Source organism: Armigeres subalbatus, chromosome 2 (assembly GCF_024139115.2).
Source record: "Armigeres subalbatus isolate Guangzhou_Male chromosome 2, GZ_Asu_2, whole genome shotgun sequence".
NCBI classification, from domain to species: Eukaryota; Metazoa; Arthropoda; class Insecta; order Diptera; family Culicidae; genus Armigeres; species Armigeres subalbatus.
Window position 1 is genome coordinate 458,356,534 of NC_085140.1, and position 14,096 is coordinate 458,370,629.

General features: G+C 41.0%; 1 protein-coding gene across 17 annotated transcripts in view; it reads right to left on the reverse strand.

Moving 5' to 3' along the window:
• LOC134213828 (protein turtle) overlaps positions 1–14,096 on the reverse strand; it is a 141,813-nt gene that overhangs the window by 27,295 nt on the left and 100,422 nt on the right. For all 17 annotated transcript variants that reach the window (XR_009979544.1, XR_009979545.1, XM_062693213.1 and 14 more), the window contains 2 exons: positions 10,807–11,089; positions 10,359–10,600 (listed from right to left, as the gene is read on the reverse strand). Coding sequence is in view for 15 of the 17 variants with exons in the window: in XM_062693213.1 (XP_062549197.1) it covers positions 10,359–10,600; positions 10,807–11,089 (525 nt within the window). In the remaining 2 variants the exon portion in view is untranslated. The remainder of the gene's footprint in view (positions 1–10,358; positions 10,601–10,806; positions 11,090–14,096) is intronic.

Below are 14,096 nucleotides of genomic sequence, written 5' to 3' on the forward strand. Positions count from 1 at the left end.
CTTTGATGATTCTGAAAGGAATTCTTTAGATAATTTAATGAGAATTCTTCTCGGATTCTGATGGGAATTCCTCTCGGATTCTGATGAGAATCCTCCTCGAATGCTGATGGGAATTATGGAGACTTTCATGCTGCTAGGCTGATGGTTGACCACATACCTTTGACGAAGTACCACGATTGCTTTGATTGTTATTTTGATGGCTTTCCGTTGTTGTTCATATCATACTTTGATGCTTTCAAATCAATTAAATATTAAGGTGATTATAGAATGAAGCCCGTGGTGAATTTCAAATTCACCACACGTTTATCTACATACATGTCCAAACCCCCAAATCTGGCGTAATAGTTTTCGTACAGTGCCGAAAATCAAATTATGATTGTTCAGCATAACTAAGCAAACGATCTACCATTATTTTAGCCCCGTACGCGTTATTGTTCTTTCATGTCGTGCTCTTGGAAAAAATATTGGAAAAGCACGTGGTTTACAAAATGGCCGATTTCTGGCTTCATTCTATAATCACCTTAAGGGGATTCACTTGACGGCGTAGGTTGCTGCGTATCTGATTATAGAAATGTTTCACAATCAATCACAAGGGACATATTTCAAATCGCCTATGAAACATTTCTATAAACAGATACACAGCAAACTACGCCGGTAAGTGAATCCCCCTATTGCCTTTTCATAATTAACACCAAGTGCAATTTCACTGCCACACAGGAATCTTTCTCAGAAATGAGAAACAAGCTCAGTTTTGTCTTCCACTGATTTCATTTTGATAGGGTGAATACGGGAGATAACTCTTTTGTCTTCAAACTTTTTCACTAATTTAATATGCTATATGTTGAAAAATAATATCAATACTAACTTTTCAAATCCTAGGGGGGGCTAATTTTGTTCTAGGCAGGGCTAAGCCACCCCTAGCCCCTCTTTATTTACGCCAATGGAAATACTCCAGTAGACAGATATACAGTCGATGTTCCATATCTCGATGGTTTTCACGGTCCCTTCAATCCACATAACATTTTTGCTTTCTATTTCTCGATAATCTCCCTATCTCGATATCTCTCTGTCTCGATGTGTTCTGTTCATATTTTGTTCAGGTTTCTCTCTCCCTACGTCGATATATTCAAATTCCAGACTACCAGTCCATAGCTAGGAAACCAGATAAATGCTGTCATCTGAGAAAAAGTACAATCACAAAACTAACCTCGGCAAGGTATAGCCAATGGAATTCAAAATAATTTAAAAATAAACAAAATTATCAAAAATAGGACCTTTTCCAGACCAATTTGAGGAAAACAATTATTATCATGAACAACCAAACAAATACATTTACAATGTAGATAATCAAAAGTCTATCCTCGTCCTCCAAATAATCTTTAAATACATATCATTTTGATTTTTTTAAACTTATTTGGAGAATTGCATCCCATGTTTCGTTGTGGAATTTTTTTCGTGATGCTACTTTTTTTTTGACTTTTCTCCTAGCGTACAACAAAACCAACAAAAACAAGTAGTGACATTTGTGTTGTTGTCATTTTTCATAACAACGAGCATATTTCGATCTAGTACCCATTTCAATGTTTCTTCTATTCTTCGATCTCTTTTTAAATATCTAGATGGTCCCTTCGATATCGTGATGTAGAGAGTAAACTGTATTTAGAACAGTTAAAAAAGCATAACAAAAGTTTGATTTATTTTTTTAGAAACACAGATGGGATTCCGTCGAGTCCAGAATTTGTAACAAGTGTCAGTGTGTTGCCCAAGATTGATGAGATTTTTCGCGTTGTTGTATTCGTTTTGATTTATTGAAGTCAGAAAAAATATTTTTATTGGAATGTATTCAACCGTCTAAGACGAGTTAGCAGATACGTATTTCGACCTCAACTGTGAGGCCGTCTTCAGTGTCTCGTAGCTAAGTACGAGACACTGAAAACGGCCTCACAGTTGAAGTCGAAATACGTATCAGCAAAGATAACGTAGTCGAATTAAATGGAAAGTACTAAACTCGTCTTAGACGATTGATTAAAGTATTAAATGTCCCTGCTCTCACGAACCTTACGAACACAGCCAACACTACACTACCCCATGGAAGGACGACATCGATGCCGCTACTTGCCACCAGGGATGCCGAGGAGAACATCGACTACGTATCAATGGTCAGAGGCGTCAACGTTCACCAGATCACCAGAACGACAAATCTTAGCCTGGTAATAGTCAAATGTGTAAAAAATGTCAAGCAAAAAGTTACTAAGTTAAACTTAAAGTGACTGCGAGAACGGAAGTTGAACAGGAGTTGAAAGTTGGACATCCAGGTTGTTAGTGCAGCCTTCGAGACCACCTTATTAGACCCTCCCCATTCCATGTGTGACCCTAATAGCCATTTGTATTCCCCTTTGTGCCACCAGGACCTCGCGGTTTTTTATTATAAAAATGGCAAACCCTTTCGCGGTCACCCGCCGTTTCAAAACCCGATACCTGCCCTATTACAGTGTGTCGACCATAACACTAGGGACCTTAGGTAAACAACCTACTGCTTGACAAACCGTTCGAGAAAACAAAGAAGAAAGATCGAGAACTGATATAAAGGCGACGACTTTTGACATGAAACAAAGGACACGAATTGGAACATGGAATGTTTTGACGTTAGCTCAGCAAGCTAAGCTGGCACAACTCGCCAGCGAGGCACGGCTCATGAAGCTCGGAATCCTGGAGCTGAGTGAAGTCCGTTGGCTAAATCTTGGAGAACGCAAACTACCATCGGAACAGGTAGTGTTATATTCCGGTATTCGAGGGAACAACCGTCTGAAAACATAATGAGAGCATATAGTAAATATATTTCGATATCAAATTGAAATCATAATTTGTTTTCAAAAATGAATCATCATAACTGATTACATATTTTGATCTTATTTTGCTCTTGATTTCTAAATCGTATGATCTGATATCAAACTGTGTACTTATTTTGCTATCGGAACCAATATCAAAATTAGTTTTCAATTGGCTGTCATCGATAGCAGGATTTGTTTTCGATTTGATGCCACTGTAAGATTTTTGTGCTGTACGTTTTGTTAATTAAACCATTAAACGACCAAACAGATATCAACTTAAGTAATCATATTCGGCGATTTCACAACATCAAAACAAGTTATCGATTTGCTCTCAAGCTTTGCTCGGGGAAAACGGTGAGCTGTTGGCAGAATTCTGTGTCATGGTGATTGGAGGATCGCTCTTTCCCCATTGACCAGTGCACAAAGTCACGTGGGTCTCTCGTGATGGACAAACTGAAAATCAAATCGACCACATCTGCATCAGCCGAAAATGGAGACGGAGCCTTCTTGATGTCCGGAAGCAAACGCAAAGCTGACCTCGCGTCTGACCATCACCTTCTAATTGGCGAGAACCGAATTACGCATTGCTCGGATTCAGCGGCGGGAGGATAAACTCTGACGGCGATTCAACACACGCCGATTAGAAGATCCAGCTGTGAAGAGATCGTTCATGTAAGAACTTGGAACTAGCGGATGTTCTGGAAGGTGGCTGCGTAAAAGAGCAGTGGATGGCTTTATCGAAACAAGCGAGAACAACCTGGGTGAGCTGCGCACTCAGCGAAAAAGTGGACTACAGATGCAACCTGGCGGAAAATCGAAGACGTAGAGAAGCAAAGGCCGCAATAGAGTGGCAAGAACCAGAGCAGCGAAGTCCGAGTCACGTCGACGGTATTCGGCTCTATAGAAGGAAGTTAAACCCCGAGCAGCACAAGTCAGACAAAAATGGTTGCAGCAACTTGATTGTGACTGAATTCGATCACATGTAAGTTGCAGAAACCTATGTGGAACATGTGTGCTGCTAGGGACGCTGCTGCAGACGAGACAAGCGAGCGTAGGTGGACTCCATGGCCGACGAAGGGGTGAAAGCTGCAACAACTGGCAATATTCGCCTCCTCTACGCCTGAGTGGAGCAACGATAAATCCGAGGATGCCGGTGAAAGACGCGACAGGTAAGTTACTCATCGTTGGTTCGAGCATTTCGAATAACTTCTTCAAGTTTCGACGCCCGACCAACCATCAACATTTCTGCATGAGCCGCCAAGGGTGCGACACATTACCTACGACTCCGAAGCTCCATCATTGCAGAAGGTTGGAACCATTCGAAGTATTAAATCTAACAAATCTCGGGGTCCATCGCATTTTAGCAGAGATGCTCAAAGCTGACCCCATGCTATCTGCGCAAATGTTGCATCAACTATTCGGCAATATCTGAAAAACCGCAACTTTTCCGGCTGACTGGATGCAGGGCGTCTTAGTGAAGGTCCCAAAAAAGGAGGATCGCTTGTAGCACAGTTCAGATCGATTTGGTTGCAGCAACTCCAACGTGACTGAATTTGGTCGCATATGAGTCACAGTGACTGATATGTGATGGTCTAGTTCTCCACTGGTCCACTGGGTGTTGTGTAAATGTCCTGTCCGTTGTCTCATGCTAGATGTTAAGTGTTCAGTCTATGCGACTTCTGGTCGAAGACGGTGACCATGAGTAATTCTCGCTGAAACCGGGCCACTATTTGCACGAGGTTCTTAAAAATGCCTAAATTTATATTCTTTCGAAAGCTTTCGGCGAGTATATTAAGAATCCGAGTTGAATTCATCAGAAATATGAACCCCTCGTTAGTTATACACGAAATCATTTTAATGGACCCCTCGATTTTTGTCAATTCTTGACTCACCAAAACTGTCATAACTCCAACATTTCTCAACCGATTATAGAGATCAGCATATCTTTGGAAAGAAGAAGAGTATATCTTCAATTTGACATAATAAAAATATAAGCAGCCATATTGAATTTGGCCGCCATCTTGGATTTCTTTTTAAAAATTATGTTTCCGCCAGGTTCGCAACCACCGTTTTTGAATATTAATACATCGATGGAAAGCTTAGCTTATATTGTGCATTGTGGCCGAAAATCTCAGGTGTATGTTTTTTCTATCAAAAGTTATGTACGAATTACCAAATAATTTTTTGAAAGGCCATCTGACCAACGAACATTGTTTTTATGGTTAATATGCTACTACGTCGTCAGTTTCTTGATTTCATACACTATTCTAAGCCAAATATGTTTCAAAATTGAAAAGCATATCTACAACAGTATTTAATATGAAGGGCTCAAAAGTTTTGAGCATAACGGAGCCGTATTCAAGTTATTGTATTAAATAATTTAAGAAGTTTGGTATTGATAAATAGTACATAACTTTTGATGAAAAAAACATACTCCTGAGATTTCCGGACACAATGCACAATATAAGCTAAGCTTTCCATCGATGTATTAATATTCAAAATCTATGGTTGCGAACCTGGCGGAAACATAGTTTTTAAGAAGAAATCCAAGATGGCGGCCAAATTCAATATGGCTGCTTATATTTTTATTATGTCAAATTGAAGGTACACTCTTCCTCTTTCCAACGATATGCTGAGCTCTATAATCGGTTGATAAATGTTGGAGTTATGACAGTTTTGGTGAGTCAAGAATTGACAAAAATCGAGGGGTCCATTAAAATGATTTCGTGTATAACTAACGAGGGGTTCATCTTTCTGAAGAATTTAACTCGGATCCTTAATATACTCGCCGAAAGCTTTTGAAAGAATATAAATTTAGGCATTTTTAAGAACCTCGTGCAAATAGTGGCCCGGTTTCAGCGAGAATTACTCCATGTCTTTTTATAACAGAGCTTTGTCTGTCCCCATCCGGGTAGTCACTGGAGTGAGGCAAAGATGTATTCTATCTTCGCTACTGCTCCTTATCGTAATCGACAGGGTGCGATTGACGAGATCATGGTGGGTGCGATTGACCGTGCACTAGACCGTGGGCTGCTCTGGCAGCCTATTACTACGGAGCATCTAAAAGACTTCGATTTGGCAGATGATATTGCTCTACTAGCACAACAGCGCCCTGATATGCAAAGTAAGCTGAATGACCTAGCTAAACGCTCCTCAACGGCGGGACTCACCATCAACGTCAACAAGACCAAATCGTTAGATGTAAACACAAACAACCCCTCCAACTGGAGTGGAGAATTTCGAAAACTTTCAATATTTTTGCAGTAAGTTAGCGTTGGACAATGGAACCAATATCGACATAGGAGCACGTATCAAGAAGCCTAGGGCTGTTTTACGAAATGTATGGAGATCCAATCAGATTAGTCAGCGCACCAAATTTCGAATATTCAACACAAACGTAAAATCTATGTTGTTACACGCCAGTGAGACTTGGTGTGTATCAGCAAAGATTACGCAGAAACTGCAAGTTTTTATCAACCGATGTCTACGTTTTATAATTCGGGTCTGGGGGCCTCACAATTGGATCTCGAATGCTGAGCTCCATCGACGATGCCTGAAACTGACACCGACAGAAATTCGAGAGCGTAGCCACACATTATGAAAGAGCGGAGACGAAATCTGCAAGCAATCGCTGGACTGGAATCCAGCAGGAATCTTACCAGGGGAAAGGTCAAGGTTGAAGCGAGCAGCCGCCCAGGAGGGGATCTTCTACGTTCCCGAAAAAAGCGTTCCCGAATTCGTGATCAAAAATACACCGTGATTTAATTCATGAATTCAGAAACACCAGTAACGTTTTCCAGAACGTTCCAGAAAACGTGACTGTGTTCCCGAATCCGTGACTGTTGTTCAAGAAAAAATACACCGTGAACTTGTTAGTTCACGAGTTCATGAACGCTTTTTTCTGCGTGTGGCCTCACAATTGGATCTCGAACGCTGAGCTCTATCGACGATGCCATCAAAAACTGACACCGACAGAAATTCAAGAGCGTAATGAAGGTGGGTCAGCCACACATTACGAAAGAGTGGAGACGAATCTGCAAGCAAGCGCTGTACTGGATTCCAGCAGGAATCAGACCTGGGCCCAGGTCAAGGCTAAATCGAGCAGTCGCTCAGGAGGGAGATCTTCTTTGTTGGCCCTATATTCCCCTAGCGGTGCTCAGGATTCATGAATAAAGCAACGTACACACCAGTCAAGCAGTTTGACGAACATTGACTCCGCCCCCAAGAAAACGCATCGGTTGCTGCTTTGTTCGAACGTGTGTGAAGTTGTTCGAACAACCATTTGACAGTTGGCGGCTCGGTTGGAAAAAATTAAAACGGTTTGATTTTGGTTTGAGTTGTCGGGGGTGGAGTCAAGGTTCGCCGAACATGTTTGAGCATTTGTAGTGAAGTTGCACAAACCCCCATATATTTTCTGATGGTTGGTGCTTGAGTTGATGCTTCGGTCATTCGTGTGTGATATTGTTGGTCGAATAAATTGATTGTTCGTGTCGCTGTTGGTAAAACTTGATGGATGTTTGAATAAACGAGAGGTGGAGTCAATGTTGGTCAAACTGCTTGACCGTGTGTACGTTCCATAAGAGTGAGACCATAAAACCAGGCTTTTTTCAGTACGTCTATGGACTTCTGAAGCCTCAAGTCCATCACCATACTCGAGGAGCGCCCGACAAAGAGGGTCCACGAGAGGTGCCGAACCGAAGCGAACCGCAGAGAGTTGACAGATAGCAGAGTAGCAGTGCGCGAGGTCACGAGAACAGAGACCCTGAGGCTTGTAAAAGGTGATTTAACGTGTTACAGGCCCTGGACCTAGAGGCCAGATCATAGGAGGATTTTAATTGCGTTTAGATTTTCATTCGAAAAAAAAACTTGAATAATTTGAGCGGAATAGTTTGCAAATCTCTGGATCTGAAGGTAGGCCGGGTTCATCACGTTGCTTGTTAACATAAGCTTAAAATGATTCTTGATTGAATTTCAGGTTGCTCGGATCGCCTTGTAGGTAGCGCAAAAACAACGATTACTAGTTCAAGAACTGAAAGAAATTTTCACAAATTAAGAAGGTGCAATGCAAATGCTGGGTAATATGTGCCATTGGTACTTCGCATACCTGAAAGGGTAAAACATACCCCATTTCGCGGTTCTTCCCGTGGTGCCGGCCGGGGTAACCAACTCCGGTCGATACTTTGGTCGTAGGCTGACAGGGAAGAGGGAGGTTTTCGCCTGAAATTCTGCCAGTAGTCGGATGCTAAATTCCGGTAGTACAACTTGCAGATTTACCATCTGTTCAATGATTTCAAAGCGTGCGATTCAGTGAAAAGAAATGAGCTGTGGCAGATAATGTCTGAACATGGTTTTCCGGTGAAACTGATTACGGTGATACGTGCCAACTGCACTATCAGCCCTATCACACGGTCGCATATGCTCCAGGGCTTTTTGGACGACATCGATCTTATTGGAAACGATCGCAGTCACGAAGGACCTTCGTCGGTTGGTTAAAAAAGCAGCATAGATAGCGTACTGAGGGTCGTGGGTCGAGTTCCATCGAAGGAAAGTGATTACCTCCAATATATTTTTCAAAACATAATCTTCCACATAATGTAGATATTCACATTTGAGTTTTTCAGAACATCGTATATTCTACCAAGACAAAATACATGGTTACGGGTAGAAATAAAGCCATTTCTCGAAGGTAGTAAATAGCGATACCTCAATCTAAAGAGGCCTAACATCACAAATCTGAAAATAGCTGCTTCATTTCTTCTCAATAGCATTGGTGAAGAAATACTGTAAACCAAGGAAAAGCGCAAACGTAATAACGCAGTGATTCACCCTAACACCCTAATAAAAAGGCTTTATTCAGTTTTATTTTGACGAAGAATGTTCACCTTTTCCAGTGTGACACATTGACTGGAGTATGGATGTTTTCGTCAAAGATAAAATGGGACAATGGTGCGTAAGAGGGCAATGAAAGTGTTCATAAACCTGTGTTTAAGCACTTCGAATTGTAATCATGGTCAATGATCCAGTATTGGTTAAATCTAAATCACAGTCGAATTCAAACATCGAGCCATCAACTGCGAGAAAATACGCTTACCATTCAGCAGCATAATATCGCGCTTCCATTGCACTTATCTGCCGAAAAATTATTTTGCTCCAGAAAGCATTTATGTTTAAGCAATCGGTGTGCAATATATTGCTTACGCATGCAAGAATATCTATTTTTCGTTGCAGCAAATAACGTTAATTTACTTTTACTAAAATAAAACCAAAATAAATTATTCAAACGGATTATTTGAATCATGGCCAGGCTTTCAAGTTTGAGAATCACTGTTGTTCAATATACATTTGGGACAATTGTTTTGTGCTTGAAATTTATGCGCAAAGAAAGGGTAGCAAACAACATGCATTTCTAATCAGTGAGCTACAGAAAAAGGAGAACACATTGAAAATTGGATTAAGCCGAGAGGCCGATAGCTAACAGCAATATAGATGGGGGCAAATTGAACTCGATTAGAATCTATTTAAATCAAAGGAAATAGAAGCAGTACGAGAATAATTGAATCAGGTATTTAAAAAGAAGAATAGATTTTGCTTGTACTGATTGACTATTCGATTTCTGTTACGTTCATGGGAATTAGGTTCATGGTAGTGCCTATTATGATCTACTGCGATATTGGTGAAAAGTAAGGGTTTATTATACAAGTCTATTCAGATGTATAAATCATTGATAGTACGTACATGAGTCTACAGAAAAAGTGCGGGTGGTCAAACATTAACCAGAAAACAAATTCGTAGTGCGATGAAGCAATTATTTTTAAACACTCTTCCTTTCGTAAAAGCGAGAAATCCTCAATTCAATGCTTCATAGAAACTGTCGATTTTTTGTTAATGTCAGGTCAGCGAAAATTTTACTATTAGTGCTTAAGGATAAAACCAAGACATAATGAACTGCAGAATGAGTTTACGAAAGGTACGTAATGCAGAGGGAATGATGGGAATAATGTTAGAGATTGTATATAAGAAACGCGTCCAGCGGGTCAGCGCACTTCCCATCTAGTTGGTAAAACGTTAGTTAAACTTCAGTTACACCAAGATTTGAATCCAGTTTCTTTCCTGTCGGGTACATTATCCACTGACATCAAATAGTTGTAACTTATTGAGAAGTTGTTACTACTGTTGAATATGATTAAGCCTTCCAGTTGGGTAGATGGTTTTCAATATACGGAATTTTAACCTACGAATTATCAGTTAAGTCAATTACCGAATACTACCAACAAATATACTTTACGCACGCCACACGAATATGTACACAAAATAACAATTATCTAAGTGCCATAAGGACTCAAAATAGGGTCAACAATGGAAACAGTGTGGAAACATTGAAAAGGTCCGAGTACTTTCAAAGGAATCAATCGAAAGAGCCTCGATTGGCGGACGTTTGTAAGTGGCAGTTGGGAGTTCGAGAGTAAGTTTTGGATTGATGTTTTGTAGGTTTTGTTTTGGTAGATTGTTCTTAGTCAAAATTTTTACCATGATTACAGCGCCGCCCGCTATTATAACACGGGCAGTATGGGAGACTTGTCCCTCACCATTGCGCGCGATACACGTGTAGTCGCCGATGTCTTCGTGTCGGATCGTGCTAATCCGTAGCTCGGTACCATCGTTAAAGATGCCAACAGTAGAAGACGGATCCACTGGAATGGCATCTTTGTACCACAGGATCTCCGGGGTGGGAGTACCATCTGCCTGGCAGTTTAGTATGATAGAATCGCCTGAAAGCAAACAACGATACAATCGAAGAAAAATGTTATGAAGGTTGTAACAAATTGAACAAAGTCCAATGAAGTTTCCAATTAAGTCCAAAGATTTGTTTCCTGATTGTTTAAAACTATCGAAACGTATCATTCCTCTTTGAAACCGTTTGTTCTGCCCCAATTTGAATTTAACCTCCTTCTGTCCCAAGTAAAACAACACTCACCTAAATTAACGTAAATTATGTCCTCCGGCGTCACACTGAAGCGCGGCGGAGCGTGCACGTCCAGATGAAACCAGGTGCCGTTCTTGTGCTGCTTCGGTGGCCGGTTCAGAAACACTACCTTACACTCGTACCAGCCCTGGTCGGACTCGCGGATGTTCGTTAGGTTGAGCGACGCCGCTCCAAAGCTCGAATCGGGCGACACTCTCGAAACGCGTCCCTCGTATCCCTCGCCGCTGTGGGTCGGGTAGCTCTCGTACCAGATGTAGATTGGAATTTCCTGTCCCTGCAGGAGTCGTCGGAGTCGCGCAGGAGGATTCAATTCACAGATAAGGATACCGTAGAAACAAGAGAAAAGTGATTAGATGAAGGCAAAACAATGGCACGGTTCAGCAACGACAGGTGGCTCTCACTTACTAAACGATGTAATCGAGCCAAGCTATCGGTATGATATGTATTGTATGAATAGTAAAAAGTCAATTTTTGAAAATAGAATATAGAAAGAAGAAAGTGATAGAAGAGGCATGCTGCATATAGATGAAGTATAAACTTTGGTTGTTAGTAAATAGAATGAGCGAAATCGTAGTAGAACAGGAAGATTGTATCTGAGAAACACACTTACATCTAACAATATCTAAAGTTAATACATTTTACTCAGGATGATCAAAGCGCAAATATAACGAGAGTATAATAATATTCATTCATGCTTTTCAAACGAATTACGACTAAAACGAAAGAAAAATGCTTCCGTAGAAAATATGTTTATCTATATCTCGATCGTCAATTAGTTTTTCCGCATGTCTATGGCATTGCAACAGCCTCGAAGGGGTTCTCGGTGTGTGAAAATTGTGGCGCTCAACCATTCCATACCCAATCCCGCCTCCCATACCACCCACGCCACAGCGTCGCCACAGTGGGGAGCGTTTTCCCAGCGAACGGCGGTTCCACACAACTTATAATCATAATAATATCGGAATTTGTGTGTTCCAACAACGCCATCCGCCCGAAAAATTCCAACCAACCTCGCAATCACCACCGCCGCACACACCGGCGGGAAGCGACACACGACGGAGCGGAATCGCTAATAGACCTTCATGAACCGACAACTGCCGAGGCCGTGGCAGTGATGTAGCAGGCGCGTTTACCGTGCCTTCAACTTGTTACTATTGGCAGACACGAAAAGTTTTGCGAGTAGTTTTCCTTAATTTTGGTGAAATTCGACCAACCACATTTTTTTAATCTTAGCCTTTCAGTTCAAGGCTGGTTCATTTCAAAGGCATAACGCTAATAGAAGGACCGCCGAAGTTGAAGATAAAACGAATCATGTAAACTTAAAGCATTCCCTGCAAGCATTATTCGAGAATGTTTGGAAATTATTCAAATCTAACGAGGAAAAATTAAAAAATGAAGATTTTTAGAGATTTGCAAAATAAAATTCTTCTAAATTCCCGAAGGGAAATTCTTCGAAATTCCCGAAGGAAAACTCTTAGGAAATTCCGAAGGAAAACTCTTAAGAAATTCCGAAGGGAAATTCTTCGAAATTCCCGAAGGGAAATTCTTCGAAATTCGAAGGAAATTCTTCGAAATTCGAAGGAAATTCTTCGAAATTCTGAAGGAAATTCTTCGAAATTCGAAGGAAGTTCTTCGAAATTCCCGAAGGGAAGTTCTTCGAAATTCCCGAAGGGAAGTTCTTCGAAATTCCCGAAGGGAAGTTCTTCGAAATTCCCGAAGGGAAGTTCTTCGAAATTCCCGAAGGGAAGTTCTTCGAAATTGAAGGAAATTCTTCGAAATTCGAAGGAAGTTCTTCGAAATTCGAAGGAAGTTCTTCGATTCGGAAGGAAGTTCTTCGAAATTCTTCGAATTCGAAGGGAAGATTCTTCGAAATTGAAGAGTTCTTCGAAATTCGAAGGAAGTTCTTCGAAATTCTGAAGAAGGAAGTTCTTCGAATTCTTCGAAATTCGAAGGAAGTTCTTCGAAATTCGAAGGAAGTTCTTCGAAATTCCCGAAGGGAAGTTCTTCGAAATTCCCGAAGGGAAGTTCTTCGAAATTCCCGAAGGGAAGTTCTTCGAAATTCCCGAAGGGAAGTTCTTCGAAATTCCCGAAGGGAAGTTCTTCGAAATTCCCGAAGGGAAGTTCTTCGAAATTCCCGAAGGGAAGTTCTTCGAAATTCCCGAAGGGAAGTTCTTCGAAATTCCCGAAGGGAAGTTCTTCGAAATTCCCGAAGGGAAGTTCTTCGAAATTCCCGAAGGGAAGTTCTTCGAAATTCCCGAAGGGAAATTCTTCGAAATTCCCGAAGGGAAATTCTTCGAAATTCCCGCAGGGAAATTCTTCGAAATTCCCGCAGGGAAATTCTTCGAAATTCCCGCAGGGAAATTCTTCGAAATTCCCGCAGGGAAATTCTTCGAAATTCCCGCAGGGAAATTCTTCGAAATTCCCGAAGGAAGTTCTTCGAAATTCGAAGGAAGTTCTTCGAGGGAAGAAGGAAGTTCTTCGAATTCCCGAAGGGAAGTTCGAAATTCGAAGGAAGTTCTTCGAAATTCTGAAGGAAATTCTTCGAAATTCGAAGGGAAGTTCTTCGAAATTCGAAGGGAAGTTCTTCGAAATTCCCGAAGGAAGTTCTTCGAAATTCGAAGGAAGTTCTTCGAAATTCGAAGGAAGTTCTTCGAAATTCCCTGAAGGGAAGTTCTTCGAAATTCCCGAAGGAAGTTCTTCGAAATTCGAAGGGAAGTTCTTCGAAATTCGAAGGAAGTTCTTCGAAATTCGAAGGAAAGTTCTTCGAAATTCGAAGGAAGTTCTTCGAAATTCCCGAAGGGAAGTTCTTCGAGATTCCCGTAGGGAAATTCTTCGAAATTCCCGAAGGGAAATTCTTCGAAATTCCCGAAGGGAAATTCTTCGAAATTCCCGAAGGGAAATTCTTCGAAATTCCCGAAGGGAAATTCTTCGAAATTCGAAGGAAATTCTTCGAAATTCCCGAAGGAAATTCTTCGAAATTCCCGAAGGAAATTCTTCGAAATTCGAAGGAAATTCTTCGAAATTCGAAGGAAATTCTTCGAAATTCCTGAAGGAAATTCTTCGAAATTCCCGAAGGAAATTCTGTGGAAATTCCCGAAGAAATTCTTCGAAATTTGAAGGAAATTCTTCGAAATTCCCGAAGGAAATTCTTCGAAATTCGAAGGAAATTCTTCGAAATTCGAAGGAAATTCTTCGAAATTCGAAGGAAATTCTTCGAAATTCTGAGGGAAATTCTTCGAAATTCCCGGAAGGAAATTCTTCGAAATTCCCGAAGGGAAATT